The following is a 19061-nucleotide window of genomic DNA, read 5'->3' as shown; positions in this document are numbered from 1 at the left end:
CGTTTTGAACACTCCCCGCAATAATCCCGAGCTGATCCGCGCAGATGCTGAAGTGTCTCGAACAGACAGAGCGATATTTTTCTCCCAAAGAGGATGTTTTTTCAAGGACAGATGATCTATGCCCAAGAGTGCTTCCATGACAACTCCATTGATAATTAAATCCTGTGAATTGGTGATAAAAAATATGCTGCACAGACTGCTAATAGCAGGCAGATATAAAAGCTCTTGTACCATTAGTCCCCCTCTACATGGCCAGATTCATTGCTGAATATGCAAGGACAACTGGGAAATAAATTGCGCCGTGATCCATTCTTAAAAACATCAAATAGAAAATAACCTAAGGTTGATACAAAGCACTACATGCTGCACATATAGCGCCCGCATTGATACAGGAACATGGAGAATGTGACATGTGTCCTATCAGTTAATTATGCAAACTCATTCACAAGGCCACAATGACCTCTCTCTGGAGGTTGTTGATCTTCCGAGTGGTGGAAATTCATAGTCTTCCAACTGTCCGTGACCCAGTTCTCCAGATCCGCCGTTTGAAGTGCTCCCACCTCTTCCATCACTGTGTGGTTCAGCTCAGCCGTCCCCTCCACTAAGGACAAATTGTAGTGAATTGTAAGCAGGATGCAGAGGCTCGCAAAGCAGCTCCGAGCGGATAAGTTGCATGAAGTCAGTGTCAAGATAATGTGTAATGTAATTGTTTATGGCCCGGCAATCACCCCTGGGAAAACACTACTGCTCCGTCAGAACCAGTACATCACAACAACCGAACGATTTCTTACTGCTCCACAAACCATCCATCCATTTTCCTAAACGCTCATCCTGTCCAGTGTCACGGATCAACGAGCCAGTCAGGGCACAGTATCAACCAGACGAATCATCCCAGAATTTAGATCCTCTGCTTATCGCATTCCAACATTTGTGAACACATTTCAAAATTGAGTCCACATTAAACAGATATTCATGGTCTTCAGAGGATTAACTGTAACCGTTTTGTTTACCTGTTAAACCAATCGCTTTCCCATCAGCCTCTGCTGCACTTTGTATCAAGTGCTACCCAACAACTGAGATGACTGCAAAACACCACCACTGTGTTTTAGCATGCTGGCTTTAGCATTTAGCTAAGCACCACTTTGCCTCAAAGGGCTGCCAAACACGGCTGTAGGCTCTTAGTCCTGTTCAAATAACCCAGTCGATTCTGTTGATTCTCATCTCTAAAACTTCACTGGCTGGGATATTCACTTATTATTTCGCTGTCTTTGGCCACTCAAAAATAACTCCTTCTGTCGACTCAACCAAAGGAATTGTTAAAGTTTCGTATCATGATGTTTATATAGATGCTGTGTATTGTAGCCTCGGTGTCGCCCTGTCAGATTGAGATTGTTGTCTCCGTGCTGATTGCCAAGTCACTCACAAAATGGTAGTATTAATATCCAACTTCAAAACAAATCAGCTTCATGTGCTGGCAGTGAGTGCAACTAGCTCTTTGCAGTGTTGTTTCCTTAAACTTGACTGAAGACGTTACCCCCAGCCTCACCTTTACCTGGATATCCTCTGAGCTGTCTGCCACAGCGAGCATGAGTCACTAGCTGCATCGACTCCACAGGACTGCAAAGACGAGGGCAGCCACATGAGAACATTAGCCACAGTCTCACACACCTGCTGCAGCAGTGCTAATATGCTGCTGTGGCATGAAATCCATGCCGCGTATCTGACGATATATCTGTGTTAACTGGGATGCATTCTTCAGCTTCATCCCCACTTTATTCTACAGTCTTCTCATGGACTTTACAATGACGTGCTTGCTGTCTGTGTACAGTAATTCACTTTTCACTGATTTCTATCATTCAAATTAACATATTCAGATCCAAGTGTGATCTGAGGGCTGTGTGTTGAGTACTGTTTACAGAATACAGCAATCAGTGTCTATTAGTCTGTTGATACTCAAGTATCCGCGGGGTGTTCCCCCCGTCGCACATTTCAGTCAGGCAACCTCTGATTTCTGAATGCGCCACTTCGGGGGAGACATTCTTTTGTTGGCTCGATTTGTGCATATGATGTAGCACAGTTGGTGTCATAGATACATTCGCTGTCTGGCAGCCCTGTAATTTTGCCACATGTTGCCATCTGGCCGGGGCACGGTGCCAGCCCTGATAGCTCGGAGGGAGTCCGCAGTCACGGCGCCCTAACCTTCATGCAGAAACAGCCTCTGTTTTGGACTCTCAGGCCTTTCTTGGCTCTGCCTGGAACTGCCTGACACATGCTAAATTGATTAAGACTGTCTAAATAGTATATGCAGGCTGGCAGAATCTCGTGGAGATGATCAGAGTGTGACTCACTCTGCGCTTAAAGGCAAAATCTGTTTGAACCTTTGGGTTCCAATTACGCACCAGCTTTCCAGTACCTATCACTGCTTTTGATTGATATGCTTTGATATTCCATCGTATGACCTGTGTCGTCACAGAACCTTGTCTTTCTTGATTGCAAAGCTTTAAGGAGAACACACTTACTATTTTTAAACTAAATGCTCCTCTTCCCATAAAAACTGTCTTTTGCATGCTGCATGAAGCCCTTTTGATGTCGCGGCTTAGAAATGTAGGCTACATGCTTATTTGCAGACTACGCACTCCTCACATGCCTGGTGCACCTCTTGCATAGGGCAATTTCCTTCGAGGGAAAGTGCAAGGTTTAGGATTATAGTTCAGAATGATTTTGCTAAAGCACTTGCGCGCGCACATACGTGCACAAATGCACGCTCTTCTTGCAAACCCTTTAATGCTGCAACACAATGGGGCTCTGTTAGTAATGCAGCTTTAGATTTTTTTTTTTTTTGCATGGAAACAGGGAGCACTTTGTCGGTGCGTCAGAGCCTTTTTTGAACCTTCATCATGTAAGAATCATTTGAAGTATATTGTAAAACATAATGATTCTTACCCTATTAGTGCATGTGTGTGTTTTGCTGATCTGAGTAAACATCTATTTTATTTCTGGTGTCGAATCTCAATGAACCCTTTTTGAGCGTGCAAGCTCGTTTCAAGTGGTGCAGAATGTGGCGCGTTCTTTCGCTCTGTGTGATACCCCATTATATGTGTATATATATATATATATATATATATATATATATATATATATATATATATATATATGTGTAAATATATATATATATATATATATATATATATATATATATATATATATATATATATATCACATGATTTTGCCTGCCGTCCCTCCTCCTGACTGGCCATCCATCATGTGCCTTGGCGGCTCTACCTTGATCCAGAAATCATACACAGATCACCTGTGTAGTGAGAGCGGTGGCAGGCAATCCCTCAGTTAAGGCCAACACCCTATCCATCTCTCCTGACATGTGCAGAAATGGGAAAAAAAACATACTTATAGTGCAAAATCAAAGACTTTTGTGTAATGTGAAACTTATGGAGATTGTTAGGTGCACAGAGGTGCATTTTCCCCACGTCTGTTCATATGTCGCTGTGCTTTTCCAACTCTTTCGAGAGTCTAGAGCCAAAAAATACAATTGTGCTTCGTCACTTTTCAGCTGGTTGTTACACTGGAGTGTGTCGGTCTTCTCCTCCACTCTCCTGAAGTGTGTGTGTGAGAGTGTGTCTGAATATATGGCTACCAGTTTCTCTAGAGCCACTGGAAATTGCCACATTAGATGGGTGTGCCTCTGCGTCGCCAAGCCCGTTAAGCTCGGTGACACACAAGCTCGAAGTGATTTCTTTTGGCCAATCAGCCGACCAAATCTGATTGGAGGCCTCTGAAGCATCTTTAACTCTCTTTATCACCAGTGTCATAGTTCCTCTGCACAGCTTTGCCCTTTCCATTTGGCCCATTCTACTGTTGGTTGACAGTCTTTTGAAAAGCCTCTCTCGGTTTTTTTTTTCCTGGCAAATGGTGAGACCTTGGAGGAGAGTGCCTTTTCCTCTTTGTGAGTCTGAAATCCCCTGTGCTCATGTCCTTCCACTCTACTCTTTTCTCCTCTTGCTTCTCTTGGTACGTTTGTCGATGACTGGCCTCGTCAGTAGCCTGAGAGACTTGAGTTTTGGCTCATTAGACTAGAACGGAATCCAAAATTCCTCAGTTTTTCTTCAAAGAGATGTTGCTAAATATGATTTTCTGTGTTTTTTATGCACACCAGTACAGTATGTACGAACTGCGTATATATATAGTATGTAGGTGCATGAGGAATTTGCATGATGTATGATTTGGTTTCAGGGTTTTGAGGTTTTGAGAGTATTTAAAATAAATGAATACATCTCAAATTAGTGTAATCCTCTTTTCTGAATGCAGATGAGCGAATATTTATACACATTAGTCAAAACGCGCTTGTGTTTTTGTGTCTTGCATGTATTTCCCTGTCGTGAATTCATACATACGGTACTTAACTGTGGTGCATGTGCGAACAGGCTTTGCTCACATCTCCTCTGTCATTTAACTCAAACGCTGCGAGTGTCTCTGCGGGCCTGTTTCCACGTGTGCATATATATCAGCCCCGGCGCATACGCCTCTCCCAGAGCTGTGTGACCTCCATAGATGCCCTCTCAAGTCCCGGCAAGAGAGCTGGGGAATGAGAAATTAATTGCCAAACAATGCATAGCTCCCATCCATTACGGTTCTCATCATGTCAGATGATATCGAAGCATTACCGGATGTCTGGCTGCATAATTTACCGCACCCCCTCCACATCCACCGCCGCCGCCACCACCTCCCTTCCACTGCCCACATCCCAGTTGCACTCTCTGATGGATTTGTGGGCCCTGCCACAAGAGGCTCCATTAGATGACGCGACTTTTATCCTCTTTTTGCTTTCCCACCATTCTCCTCGGCCAACTACGACATGTGTAGCTCTCAGCGGGATCGTATGACGTAAACATCGGGGAATTGATAAGCTTTGGGAGCTCAGTGAATCATGCCGTTGTGAAGAGGCTGCTGATTGTGTGAGATAGCTTAAAATATATGTTCTGTATAGGTATGTATGTATTTCTCATCACAGATAACATTTGACATGGTGTCTTATAAATTAATGCTTAATTAGCTGATGGCTGAGATATAAGAAACTCATTGGTTAACATGTCAAAGCCTTAGTTGCTTCTCTCCAGTTTCTTTTGCTTTTATTTTGTAGGAATAGGGTCAGATTGGGATACATTTAATGTAATCTCATTGTTTTTACATGACTGTGAAAGCTCGATGAGAAGATTGATACCACTTTTACATTTGTACGATGAATATAGAGCTGCAAATTAGCTTAGCTGAACATAAGGACTGCCCAACAGTGACAAGATCTGCCTACCCCCACTTCTAAAGATGCCTAGTGATGTGAGTTCAATCTCATTTATTAAATCCATACAAAAATCCAGTTCGCACTGGTGTCTGGATCTGTCAAAACTCGCGATGAAGAGGAACATCAGCATTGCCATATAGTTTATTCCAGTGAAGGTAGTTTCTGAGAGAGGTGCCGACATCAGAGCAAACTTTAAGAGCAGCAGGTTGAGCTACAGAGTGGAAGCAGCACCCTCGGCCCAAACGACCAAGTGAACCAAGAACAGGGTTAGAACTTTTTTTTCATCCCTTAATGGGTGTGATCACGAATTTGGCCTTCAAGAACATTTATTTCTAAAAATACACGTCCCAGCACCCAGAAATCCCTTTTTGCAGGCTTTAAACCGTTTTGTGAAAAAGTTAATGGGTGACATCACACAAAGACTGTCAGATATTTTCGAAAGTCCCTACTGAAGATGTAACCATGCATAAAGGTTCGACTTCTAAAATTAGGAGGTAATTGGGTTCAGCACGAGGTTGGTAGAGTCACTTTACCGTCTGAGGCTCATTTCATTTTTTCCCCCCCCCCGAAAGCCCTCTCCACCTCCTTTGATCTGGCGTCTGCAGAAGTTTCTCAGAGCCGTCGAGCCCGCTCTCGGTGCGGAAATGGCAAGTCATATGAACCGGATTCATTTCATAATGGCATAGCAGGTTTTTTTCCTGGAGCGAAGTAGAGTGGGCTTATCTAATTGTGGAAGCCACGAGCCCTGGGATACAGAGAGAGAGGCTAATTAGTTAGAAATTAATGCTTTGAAATGAAGCACAAAGCTCTATGTGCGGTGGAAACAGACGTCACGCGTTTTGTTGAGGGGGACTTTTGTGCAACAGAGGCTGAGCGTAAATGATGAGCGAGTCTCGATGAGAGGAAGTCGGAGGAGTGCCCACAGACGTTTGTCCTGGCTTGTTAATGTAAAGGTCGCCTGTTTAGGTGTAGGAACCCTTGGCTTAGAAATCATGAATATCTGATCGCTGGCTGTTAGCATTATTCATATTTAATCGACTTTGTAATGCCTTTGAGAAAGCATTGAATCTTTAATACACAGAAGATAAATTACTTTGAGGTTTGAGGCCGTTTTTAGAATTACGACTCTAAACTTGGCCTGGTATCATCGTGGAATACCTGAATGCATCCGAGGAGGCAATTCTTATTAACAATACTGCAAACGAGGAAGTGCTTGTTAAGTAGATATTGAAATACGAGATTCTCAGGAGCTGAAGAAGAGTTCAGCCATCTATGTTCATCTATCCTCGTCTTCATTTGGGACCATGGTTTTGTTGTATTTCTAAAAAAACTCACAACCAGACATTGAAATCTTCCTCTGAGGTCACTACAAGTCCCTCGGAGCAAACCAAAGTCTCGTTCACCTCGTTGGTGCTCTTGAGCAAAGTTTCTTCCTCCCTTCATCCCTTTTGGATAGAATGAGAAAGCTGGCAAAGCAAAACAAAATGTCCTTGTGTTGTCTCCAAGGCGATAGTGCCTGCAGACTGTGGCTGCTGTGTGCTGCTGGCTTTCCTTTTTTTTTTTTTTTCGTGCTCATCTCATGGAAAAGATATACAAGTTTGCTCAAGGACACTTTTTTCTTTTTCCACTCCTGCTCTCTGTCTCTTGTGTGAGCCTTTGGTGGCGTATTTAACATGCTGCGTGGTGAAAAAATAATTCAACGGTGGGCTCAACGGGATCATCCGGAAGTATGGAATTACATTCTAGACATGGTTCCTAGTGACTTTGAATTAACCTCATGCTGCGATGGCGATTTCCTGCAGCTATATTCCGCTGCATTGTCATACTACCTCCAGTATTAAAGAAGGTGATATGATGACCTTTGTCATTATTATTTTAAAAGGATCTGTAAACTAATTTATCGAGTTTTCTTTGAAATCATAACCAAATCTGGATATTGATAGCACAGTCTTCCTCTAAGAGAAGTTCAATACAACACAACATCGTAGCACATCGTATCTTATGGTGGCTAATGTTAGCCTATGGTAGCAAACCTAGAAAGATGGGTAATGCTACTTGACTGACGTCATGGAGTCAGTTTGACGAGTGAACTCTCCGTATGTTACCAGGAACATGTTTGTTGCCTGTTGTCCCATCGTGCTGGCATGTCGCGTTCAGTGTCAGCAGAATAGGAGCAACAGGAAAAGCTTCTGTTCTGTCTTAGGAGTATTATTTTCAAGATGGTTGCCCCTGCTGTTAGTCTTGTAGTCACGTCATTTAAAATCTAAATTGGACTAAATTGGCTACTTTTGCGGTGTAATGTACTGGAAGTCAGCCGCTGCTAATCTGGATCTGAGTGACGTGATGTGAAGGTAATGAGTGATCTCGCCTTAAAGCACCTCACTTAAGACAGTATTGTGTTGTTGCCTGGTTCTGTGCAGTCCAAATCGGTTGAAGTTTTCCTGAACACAAGTGGAGAGGTGTTTTTATGTTGTGATTGTGCCTCTTAGTTTCTTAGTTCAACAGAAACACAAGAAGAGATATTAAAGGGTAACTTCGGCAATTTTACACATTAAAGTGTGTTGACCGGTCTTGGAGAGGACTACTGCATATGTAAAAACAAGCAGTGTAAAGCATGTAATATGATAAATTGCCTCCAGTGATTACGCTGGGTGACTTAGGTGCATCATGGGTAATGTAGGCAACATGTTTTGCTATCTCTGGTCCTGCTCTATTAATCTTGATCATTTGTTTTTGAGTGCAGTACAGAAATAGCGGTGTACAAACATGGTGCCTATATTACCTATTATGTAACTTAGCCACTGAGTGACATCACTGGAGGCAAAATGTATCTGATTACATGCAGTTTCCTCGGGAAACCACCCGCCCCCAAATATGCAGAATAGTCTGCTAACATTAGCCACCACAAGCTAGTCAAGCTTGCTTACAAATAAATATAACTTTTAATATAAGTGAGTAAAAAAGAATTACATAATTATCCTTTCTCGATTCTGATAATTGATGTCACTGATATTTTTGAATTAAATACTTGAAAAACTTAATATATAATATATTTACCGCTATTATGTTTTTATATGAATCTCACGTCTCTGTGCAGTTTACTACTTACTCTGCATTCTGGGCCGCCAAAGCAACACGCTCCCTCAGCAGAAATCTGTCACAGTCAAAATCACTCCTGCATCAGCCGTCCTGACCAGCACGAGAACCGCCTTATCCTAACGGGCCCGTCTGCACACCTTTTTAGCCACCAGCTTATCTGCGCCTGTGCACCGCGACCTTTGCTGACCTCAATATGAGCAGTGAATTTCCATGATCAGATTTCCATGAGCCACTCCAATGGTCTCCTTTTACTATATGCTGTTTAAGCACCGCCAGCTGATTTCAATTATACCAAAATTGATGCTACTTCCCTTTTACCGAGAGTGCGGCTGACATATTTAAGGTTATCATCACTTTTCTTCAAACACACACATGCGTAAATAAGTTCTCTCATAAATAATCAAATAAATGGGCTGGTGTCCTTGAAGATATTTCTCCCTCGTATTAACATGATCATTGCAGCCACTGGGCTGCTGCGGCGCAGATTGATGATGATGTCTAATCGTGGTTATAGAATGTAAATGGTGATGTCTTGGTGGCTGGTGGAAATGTTAAATACCTATTTGAGCATTCATGTGATTTTTTTAAAGCCCTGTTGATGGGTGGTGGTGTCAGTTTATGTTGGCCGATGAGGGTTTGTGACTGAGTGTGTGGCTGCCAGAGTGTGTGAGCACGTGACTGTGCATTTATTCTTGCTTATTCCAATGTTTGCATCCAGACACACCGGTGTGACAGTGTCTTTTCCAAGCTCTTGTATCATCCACTTAACATTTACGGCTCTATACTTTGCCGATTTGTTCTTTTTTTCCTGTCTGTGAGGGAGATTTGGAAGTTATACGGCAGGCATTACTAGGTAGCTGAGAGTAAAAAAAGATAAAAAAGGCTCTGCATGTGTTTAGTTCACATTGCAATTCAATTAGATTCTTGTTATAGTACCACTTTACTGATGGACTGCCTCCACAGGAGTGTCCACGATACCTGTGGATCTTAGGAACACAACAAACCTTTTTGTTTTTCTGAAGAACAAATACTCAATCAGCCTGGAACTCTTGCTGTGGCTGCAACCTATTTAATCAACCTTGGCTGTCGCTGAGGCTGCTTAGCGTCGAATGCATTGACTGCTGATAGCGGTCTGGTTTGTGTCATTACAGCCTCCGGGCGTCTCTGCGATTCCCTAGCCGTGGCACTAATTTATGCCATCTTATTTCGCCGCTTTTCAAATTCCCCATACAGAGAAATCGTCCGATTGCAATTTGAAACTCACTGAACAGGATTTCTGCAGTCATGTCTGTTATCTGAGCTCTCTGGATGTGTGACGTCCATTACACCTGCCAACCTAAAATCGACCCTCATTAAATTTTGTTTTGCTCCCCCTTCATACAGAGATTGGGACCATTTGTCACTTCTGTCATTTTGATTGTATCTCCGCATTAGGCGGAAACGACGCCTATCCCAAATTGCATTTTTGCAAAGGCCCAGGTTGGGTAGGAGTGTTTGTGTGTGAGTGTTTGTGGAAGTGCTCTCTCATGGGAACTTATTTAAAGGGCCTAGAGTAAGCTGCCTCCCTCCAAACCACACAGAGTAATAAGATCACGACATATAGAAATGTCAGCGTAGCATACTGAAGAATTATCGCACCGAAATACCAATGCGATGCAAATGTGTAATGAGTAGCACAGAGCAATCTTTTTAGATAAAGATCTTCCACAGAGAACAGCTTGTTGCCACTTTCTGAAGATATATAACGAGGTGTGACCTTTCTGTGTGTCCTCTGACCCGGCGTGGGTTAACAGGGTCCACACATTCACAAAAAGCCTGTCGCTAAATTCATTTGGGGCTCTTATTTTCCAATCGGGGACGCAGGGGAAGGAATATAAAGGGGACAGAATGGATGAGTCGATGGGATGATTGATGACAGGGAGTCAAAGACACTGAGAAAAAAGGATCTCTGTGCCAGTATATGTCTCCTTGTGCGTTTGTGTTATGATAGCCCTCGTCCCCAACAGCTCAGGTAAACAGCGTCATTAGCAAGCACCCCCTGGAGTGTATCCACAGGGAGGAAATAGGTATTTCAGTTTATCCTGGCTGACCCAGAAATAGTATGTAACTACAACATCCAGTGTCTGACTCGCAGAGATATGCCCTCTTCAACAGCTCTATTTAGACTGCACAGCTATAAGTGTGTGTACGGATAGTGTGTGTTTGAGTGTTAGCTCAGCCGGTGGGGGTCCCATCGCAGACACCACGCATGCCCATGCAAGTCACACCTGCCAGTTCCAATTGATCCTCTTTGAACCGTCCTCTCTTAAAGTGACACGTGGAAAGGAGGCAAGAACAGAAACCCCTCTGCGAACACTCTGTCTTTTTATTTTTCCCCAGCGCCAAAATAAGTTCACTCTCAGACATTAATGAAGGGTGACTGGGCAAAAAGAAAGGCATTGACGCTCAGTCTTCTTTTTCCAAACTCTACTTTTTTTCTGTGAGTACATCAGTTTACCCTCTTCTCTCTGCTTTTGACAGAAACATCCTCCTCTGTCATGGTGTACATGGACACGACGACGATGACGACAAGGACCACCACTCGACCGACCACTCTCACTATGACGACCACAACAGCCAGGACCACCACTACCAAGATGCCTGCTACGACAACCGCGATGGCCCAGTGGCCCAGGACCACGTCCACAGTGGTGGCCCCTGTCCAGACGTTGGTGGAGGGATTGGTACCAGAGGACGACAACAGGGCGCCGCCTTCCTCCAAGCTGCCCACCATCAGGGTGGAGTACTGCAATCCCCTGGTGATGATGGACATCTCCTGGCCCAAGACCAAGCAGGGCATGGTGTCCAAGATGCCATGTCCACCTGGAACCATAGGTACAGTCGATCCTTCCATCATGACAAATATTTAAAGGGAGTACTTCACTACATTTCATTTTAACATAAAAAAAAAAAACATACAGCTAAATTTTACTTGTCCTAAAAGTTTCTCCAAAAGTATTTGGAGGTTGTGGTGGCAGCAGGCTTCAATCATATTCTCTGCCCACCGTTTCCTTTGTTGGGAGTTTCTACCACTTTACAGTGTGTGGAGCGCCAATAGAGCAGAACAATGTGTGTCATTACACGTCAGTTCAAATAATGGCATGCAGTTAACCTGATTAATCTTCCATAAACATCAAACATCCCTCTGTTCACAAATGAAAAAGTCTGCTACTGAAGTGTACATGTTTTTTTATCCCTTCACTCTGTGAGGATGTCAATACTCTCATTAGGAGACACAGTCTACTGTGAGGCTCTTCGCCTTGATGTTGGTCGCCGGTGTGTGTTTTGTTTATGTTTACTCCATCCCTGCAGCATCGCCCCGCTTCCTGACTCACTGATGCAGCGAGCCAAGAGATAGCTTAGCTTTGCCTCTGTATGCAAACTACTAACTAATACACCACACACCGCCATATTTATTTCCTGTCTCTCAGGACACAGTTGGTGTAATTAATTACTGGTTAAACACATTTATGTGAAGCGGCTTGTTGAGCGTTGTTCACCAGGCGTCAGGCCACTTGTTTTAATAAACGTTGTTCCAGTTCTGACTTTGTATGAATACTGAGAGAATGATTCAAGTGTGCATTAAGATAAAATGTTGGCTGCTTTAGATAAAGAAGCTTTTCCCCTGAAGGCACAATGCTGATCTCACAGCGGTTCTTATTGTAATGAGGCCTGTCCGCTCAGTCTAGACTTTTTGAAGGTCAAATAATATGCTTATTTCCAAGATTGTGTTTCTTAAACACGCCTAAATGTTCAGTAAACACATGTTTTTCTTACACTGTCCATTGCTGCAACACCTCTATTCACCCCGTTCCCTGAAGCCCAAATTTCGTGCCTGTCCCTATAAGGCCTACAGAAAAGCCTTGTCTCTCATTGGTCAGCTTTCACACGCCTGAGCAGGCACCGCCCACTGCGTTTGCACATCAGTTCTGCCGGTTTGTTTGCAACCAGGGTTGTGCTGAGGGCATGGCAGGCTGTCTGCTTTATAATAGATAACATGATAATGATAAGTATAATGCCTGATGTTATGCTCTGATGTTATAAGGTTTAAAATAACACTACGTTCCTCAAATGATGAATAATGAGAGTAGAAATGGTGCTTAAACTGTACCAGCTATAACCTGGAAACCTTGATATGAAGGGCTCTCTTTTGTCAGATGATATCGCTGCATAAATAAAACAAGCGGCGATGATACATTATTACTAACCCAGAAGAAGAGAGCATGCAAATCAGATGGTTGAAATTTCCCCATCATGATTTTCTTATGGAGCCAGTCAAACCTAGAATGGGGAGTGACATCATACAATCAAATCTGGCTCCAAGCCCAAAGAAATCATTCCATCAGACTCACACACACACACACACACACACGGATACAGTACGTACAGGGTTCATTAATGGGCACCACCAGCACCCGTCGAGACCTCATATGGCAAGATAAGAGGAACACATACCCCATCTCCCCTCAGCGTGCTCTTCAAAGCCGTTGCTCTTCAGACGACACTGCCAAGCAGAACACGACTGTGTGAGCTTCCTCTGCCACTCTTTGAAAGTTCCTCGAGCTCCCCCCTTCCATCTACCTCACTTGGCTCGCTGTCATTGCGTCTCCCCCCCCCTGCGACTCCCTCTCTCACTCCTCTCTTTCATGCTCCTTCTCCTGCCGCTCAGTATAGGAGGAAATGCAGAGTCCCTTATCTTATAAACCCATCAAACATACGGCTGTCCAAGGTGGACCGGGGAAGGAAATTATATGTCAATCAAAATTTATATCTGTTAATGCTGCTCGTCTCGCCCTCTAACGCACCCTCCCGCTAAGCACAAGCAAGGGCGATTTAATGTCAGCGCGTAGCCCTGCTGATGTCAGCCGTGAAAATATAGATGCGAGTTATTTGAGGTACCTGGAAGAACAAGCGAAAGACACTCTGTTTGTGGACATATTGAATTCAATGCAAATATAAGGTGTCCACAAAGAGTGTGGGTTTATGCTGCATTGATTAAAAGTGTTTAATGTATTAATTACGATTAATAAGGTTGGGTAGATATAGCAAGGTCAGACAGGTCCTTATAGATAGATAGATAGATAGATAGATAGATAGATAGATAGATATACATGCATTAATGTGGTAGGCGGTTCTTGCTCAGGCCTGCAAGAGCTGACCAATCAGAGCAACAAGCGACAGGCACTAAAACGGAGCATTGAGAGGGTGAATAGAGGTGCTGCAGCAATGGCCACTATGAGAAAAGTATGATTTTTGAACATTAAAGCACGTGAGCATTTTCTGTTAAACATAAAAGTATGAACCTGTGCATAATATGTAAAGGCCCCTTAAAAAATTGATGGCCACACCGTTCAATCTGACTCAACATCTCGAGGTATATTTGCACTTAAATCAAGATGGAAAATTGTAAGACAGTCGCTCCATGAACCACATCTCTGTCAGCACAGAGACAGCCCTCTCGAGCGAGCTTAATTGACCTTTCGTGATGAATTCAGCTATGGCAGACTTAATTGGCACCTATTTTGGTGTATTTTCTTTCTCATGCAGCAGTTGAACTGTCACACGCACGCAGACACCGTCTGACTTTTAATGATTTAAATACAGACGCTGTCTGGGACGAGCTCGGCAGGCCTCGAGTGAAGCAACTTCATTTCATTCGCTATAAGATAAACCCATCCAATTACATTTCGCTACATCCATCAATTTAATCATGTAAGAAGTGTGTGTCTTAGGACGTTGCGGTTTTATTTTGGCGCGTTTTGCAAATAAGAAAAAGTCAGACGCAGAAGATTTGGGCATTAGTTGACCAGACTGATAGCAACGTGTGCTTCATCACTCTGTAATGGAAAACAGGAGTAAGAGGAACGAGGAAATGTGGCTAAGCTTGATTGTCCCAAAATTGATCTTTAAGAAAGACACACGCCGAGAGAGATTGCCAAACACATGTCAGTGTAGCTTTTCTGTCTGTGCTCACATACATTTCGTAGCGTTGTTCTCACTGAGCTGCTGTCTTTCTCCTCTCTGTAGGTGTGGCCTCATACGCGTGCGTGGGTCCAGAGGGATACTGGGACCCCCAAGGACCCGACTTTAGCAACTGCACCTCCCCCTGGGTCAACCTCATCAGCCAGAAGGTACCAAGCTGCCCGATATCCTGAGCAGAAGTTGTGCTACTTGAACTGACATCACAGTCGGGGTGTTTGCATCATCACACATTTCTCTTACCATCGGAGGATTTGGCGCCGAGTTTAAATGTTATTTTCTTTACATATTGCTTGTAGGGCTTTAGCTATTGTGTGTTTACTCTTTTTGTTATTTGTCTCTCCTTAACTTGTCCATCTAAGTCATGGATAGCCACACGTTTTATCTGATTGGAGGGTTATGCTTTATTTCTGGAGGGTGCCTGAGTGAAGACCAATACCACAACACCGCAGTCTAATGGACGGCTAATATAGACCACTTTCTGTCCACGATATGATACAGCAGTCGGTTGCGTTCCATCCTTCTCCGGCACATACGATTTGTATCTCCTCCTCCACGGGCAGGTTATTATGCAAAGCCCCATATAAAACCCTTTCTATGTTTAAATCGGTAATAGAATCAAATCAGAAGAGGAGAAGGTAACCGCGAGTGGGGATTGGAGGTTCCAGGTTATGAATTGCGGGCAATGTTGAAAATGTTCTCCCTTAAACTCATAGGAGCCTAAGGCGTGCACGTTATAACACTTATGATGTACTCAACGGCACAATGCTCGGCCCATTAAACAAACGGCGGCTTGCAGATATGGATGGAGAATGGCTGAATAGAAGGGGGGGGAAATGATCAGGTGCATTTCTGTGCGGTGCAGCACCATTTGAGCAGCGCAATAAAGCTCTTATACAGGCTGCTGAGAAATTAACTAAAGCAAAGTTGTTGTTTTCAAGCTAGCTACTGGGGCTGTTTTGCTGTGGCCATGTTGTTGCGTTGATGCAGCAGTAACTGCGGCTCTGACAGAATGTTACCTGTACTTGACAAAAAAAAGTAGTGTGTGTATTCTGAACAAAAAAGTGTTCTCAGTTTTTTTTGTTTTTTTTAAAGCAAATCACACTTCAGCAGCGAGGAAGACTAATGAAGATCAACGTGTCAGAGATCTGGAAATCTCCATCTGGCACTTCATTATTTTAGATCCAGGGCCGTCCTCCTGTATGTGGCACTGCTCATTACCAGATGGTTCGATGGACGAAATGAGAAAGGAAGATATAGAGGATAAAAAAGAAAGACGTGACACAAGATAAGCAGAAAGAGAGGGAGGGAAAGAAAACATAGCTATTTATGTTGCATCTTCAGCTCCCCTCATTAAGAGACAAGAGCAGGGAGGGAAAAGAGAAAAACATCTCCCAAAGACACATTCCCCTGCATGCACCTCTGCGAAGACCAATTTAAGCAGCGTAATTGGCTTGACTAATAAACTCACAGACGATGATGGCAGGTGATGCCAGAGTAAATCAGCATTGGCCTGTTTTAGTTGGTGTCACTGCGGTTTTGAGGCTCATCTTGCTGTGCCTGGTCTATTAGTTAAAACCTTGGCGGTAGCTGACCTGTGACCTGCAGCAGACCAAAAGGGTGTCCTGCGTTTAGTCAAGTTGACTGCTGGTCAAGATTCTTTCTTGACCAATTATACGTATTTCATGTCATTACTGTGCATATTGATATGTTTTCAACATGGAAAATATAAAAAAAGATATCACTGGAAAAAGTTAATTTTGTTCCTGAGTTGTTGCATAAGGAGCATTTATTCCAACATGTGGCAAGTAGAGACTTGCAAATTAAAAGTGTGAAAAAGGTTGACATCTAGGGGCATCTCTTTATATAATTAGCTAGCTAGATGGAGGTTGAAATGTACAGTGTAATTTGGGTAATGGGAAGTCTCATTAGCCAATAAACAGATTCCTCCAAAGCGCCCAAGTAAAGATAATATTCTTTCCCCTGTGAAAGAAATGTAAGAGGCACATTTATATTGGTACCGTTTTAACGTTATGACGTCTGTTGTTAAGAGATGTCTGCTGAAGTTAGCATGCTAACCAGCTAGCCTGACCTGCCCCAGTGCAAAGCTCACAGCCTGGACCGTTAGCTGCCCTGCTACATGAGCTAACAGGCTAATGACCACAATAGTTAGCCACAGTTTGTGCTTACTGTGGTGACATGCTGCACCCTGTTGGTTTTGAGAATGGATTCAGCAGGTTCCTAGTTCTTACATATTGCACCTTTTTAAAATGATCATATCTTCAATTCAGACAAACATAGAGTGTCACTGGTATCTGTTGGTTTTGTCGGCTGACATGCTAAACATAGCTGGCAGATTGCATCAGCTAGTGAAGCTACCTTTAGCTCCATGAAGTGGTTTTAAATGCAGTGTGACATCTGACTTTCAAACACTTAGAATGAGAACAATGTAAAAAAAAAAAAAAAACAAGAACAATGTAACCCTAATGTAATGGCTACATATGATGCTAACATCCTGAAGAATTCAGCTAACAGGTTCCAGGAAAACAGGCAGAAGTCATAACCCTCACAAGTTTATGATTCAAAGGCTTTTAGAATTAGGTCTAATGGATGTGTTTGGACGGGGTTGCTGGAGTGCAAAACATCTCCCAGTCCACAAAATGGACAAGAGAGAGATGCTAAAGTTAGCCTAAACCACGATGGTTTTCAGCTCCACTGCACTGGGAATAAATACCACGCCTCAGATGTCTTGAACATTTTTCTTTTCCTCTTAATTTCTAAACCCCAGAAATTAATTTGGTAAGATAATCAGCAAACCTTATTTTAGGTCTTTAAAACAATAAAGGCATATACTTAATTTTTTTTTTGTTTAACAATTCCTCAGAGACAAAAATCACATAAGCTTTTAGACGTAACAAATATCCAACTGGATGTTTTCTCTGCGCACAACGTATACACACACTGCTTCCCTCATGCTGCAGTGCTCCCCATTAGTTTCATAAAGTTGTAATGCTACCTGGGGAAATTCCCTCAATAGTTGATTTCATAATTGCTTCCAGATACAATATTTGCCCTGGTGCACACTCAGCTGAGTACCACCTCGCCACATTAATTGTGTGCAATGTAGCAGCAGTTGGTGAAAATGCATATAGGCTAAACGGCATTCATTTTAAGGGTCTACGCATTTGTACGTGGCAATTTGTCATGTTTACTTCCATGTTTCCGGTGTGTAGGGTGCTGGTAATAAGTTTGCCAGCCTTGTTTTCCTTCAGCTGCAGAGAGCTAAATCCCTAGTTCACATATATTATGTTTGTTCACCCCTGTTTTTTTTGTCTTTGTCATTCTTTTACAGCTAAAAGCTGGAGAGACAGCAGCGGTCATCGCAAGGGAACTGGCGGAGCAAACCAAGCGTAACCTTCAGGCAGGGGACATCACCTACACGGTGAAGGCCATGGTTCAGCTGGTGGATCTTCTCGACGTGCAGCTGAGGAACCTCACGCCGGGCGGCAAAGATAGCGCAGCACGGAGCCTCAATAAGGTAGAGGAAGAAGCTGTTTGATGAGAAATACCCAAACTGTGGCTTCATTCCCTTCTCCTTCGCTTTAAAAGAAATATCCCGACTAGGCAACAGGCTGGATAACCATGACCCGCAGGAATGGCGACCTTCGCCCCTGCTTGTCCACACTGTTCAGATCAGCCTTTACAAAGAGAACATGTAGGGAATCTAAGGCGAAGTCTTTGCCTCAGTAGTGCCAATTTGTAAGTCAACGTTTCCATTCTGACTTCTAAACCTTTCTGAATTTCCAAAATGGAGACCTACCTACCTTTAAGACTTCAATCCAGTCAGACCTGAACAGTAGGTATTCTTTTAATGATGCAGTATTTGGCCCAGTGCTGTCAGATGAAATGATATCCAGCGTTTCCCTGTGGTCCGACGCATACTGAAACACACCTTCGATTTTCAGAGGATAGCTCAGGCACATCTCTTACTCTAGTAGCATGTATTATGCCATCAATTTTACTTTGATTTCGTTTAAAAGATGCTATCCATATGTCATGCTTGTCAAAAGCACTACACTTGCACCGCTTGATTTTTAGTAATGGGACAGGGTAAAGATTTGTGGTAGGGTTGGATCTAAGCTGCGGGAGTGCAGAGTTTCTCATTTTTGCTGAACCTGAAGCTAATGCATTTATTCCCCGATTCACAGCAGAGCACAGCGAGGGGCACTCAGGCAAAGCGAGCTAAAATAATACTTTCTGTCTGCTGAGCAGCCAACAGAAAAGCAAACATCAGTGAAATTCAAAATGTCAGCCGTTAATTTGCTGGAGCGGCTTCACTTGTAGAGGAACACGAACACCTGTTCTCAGATAGCTTTTTTTTTTTTTTCCCGGACGGGTTTTTTATTTCATTGCCGCAACAGACACAGATGTCCCCATTGAGATTTTAGTGCCAGTTTTCTCCAATGGAGAGGAGAGGCAGTAAAGATGGCCAAAAGGGCCTCAGAAGGGAACGTGGCAAGTAAATTCACATTGAGGAGCAACTAGAGTTTATAATACCTCTTGAAAATGAAAAAAAAAAAATAGGGTTTTCTCATAAAATGAGGCATTCAGCGTAGAGGCGGCTGCTGCG

General features: G+C 43.2%; 1 protein-coding gene across 20 annotated transcripts in view; it reads left to right on the top strand.

Moving 5' to 3' along the window:
• The window catches only part of LOC115589634 (adhesion G protein-coupled receptor L3), a 204876-nt gene that overhangs the window by 127154 nt on the left and 58661 nt on the right, over positions 1 to 19061 (top strand). For all 20 annotated transcript variants that reach the window (XM_030430661.1, XM_030430665.1, XM_030430649.1 and 17 more), the window contains 3 exons: positions 10934 to 11287; positions 14480 to 14583; positions 17784 to 17969. In XM_030430661.1, the coding sequence (XP_030286521.1) occupies positions 10934 to 11287; positions 14480 to 14583; positions 17784 to 17969 (644 nt within the window). The remainder of the gene's footprint in view (positions 1 to 10933; positions 11288 to 14479; positions 14584 to 17783; positions 17970 to 19061) is intronic.

This window comes from Sparus aurata, chromosome 10 (assembly GCF_900880675.1).
Source record: "Sparus aurata chromosome 10, fSpaAur1.1, whole genome shotgun sequence".
Taxonomy (NCBI): domain Eukaryota; kingdom Metazoa; phylum Chordata; class Actinopteri; order Spariformes; family Sparidae; genus Sparus; species Sparus aurata.
This window is presented reverse-complemented; position numbering and strand designations above follow the sequence as displayed.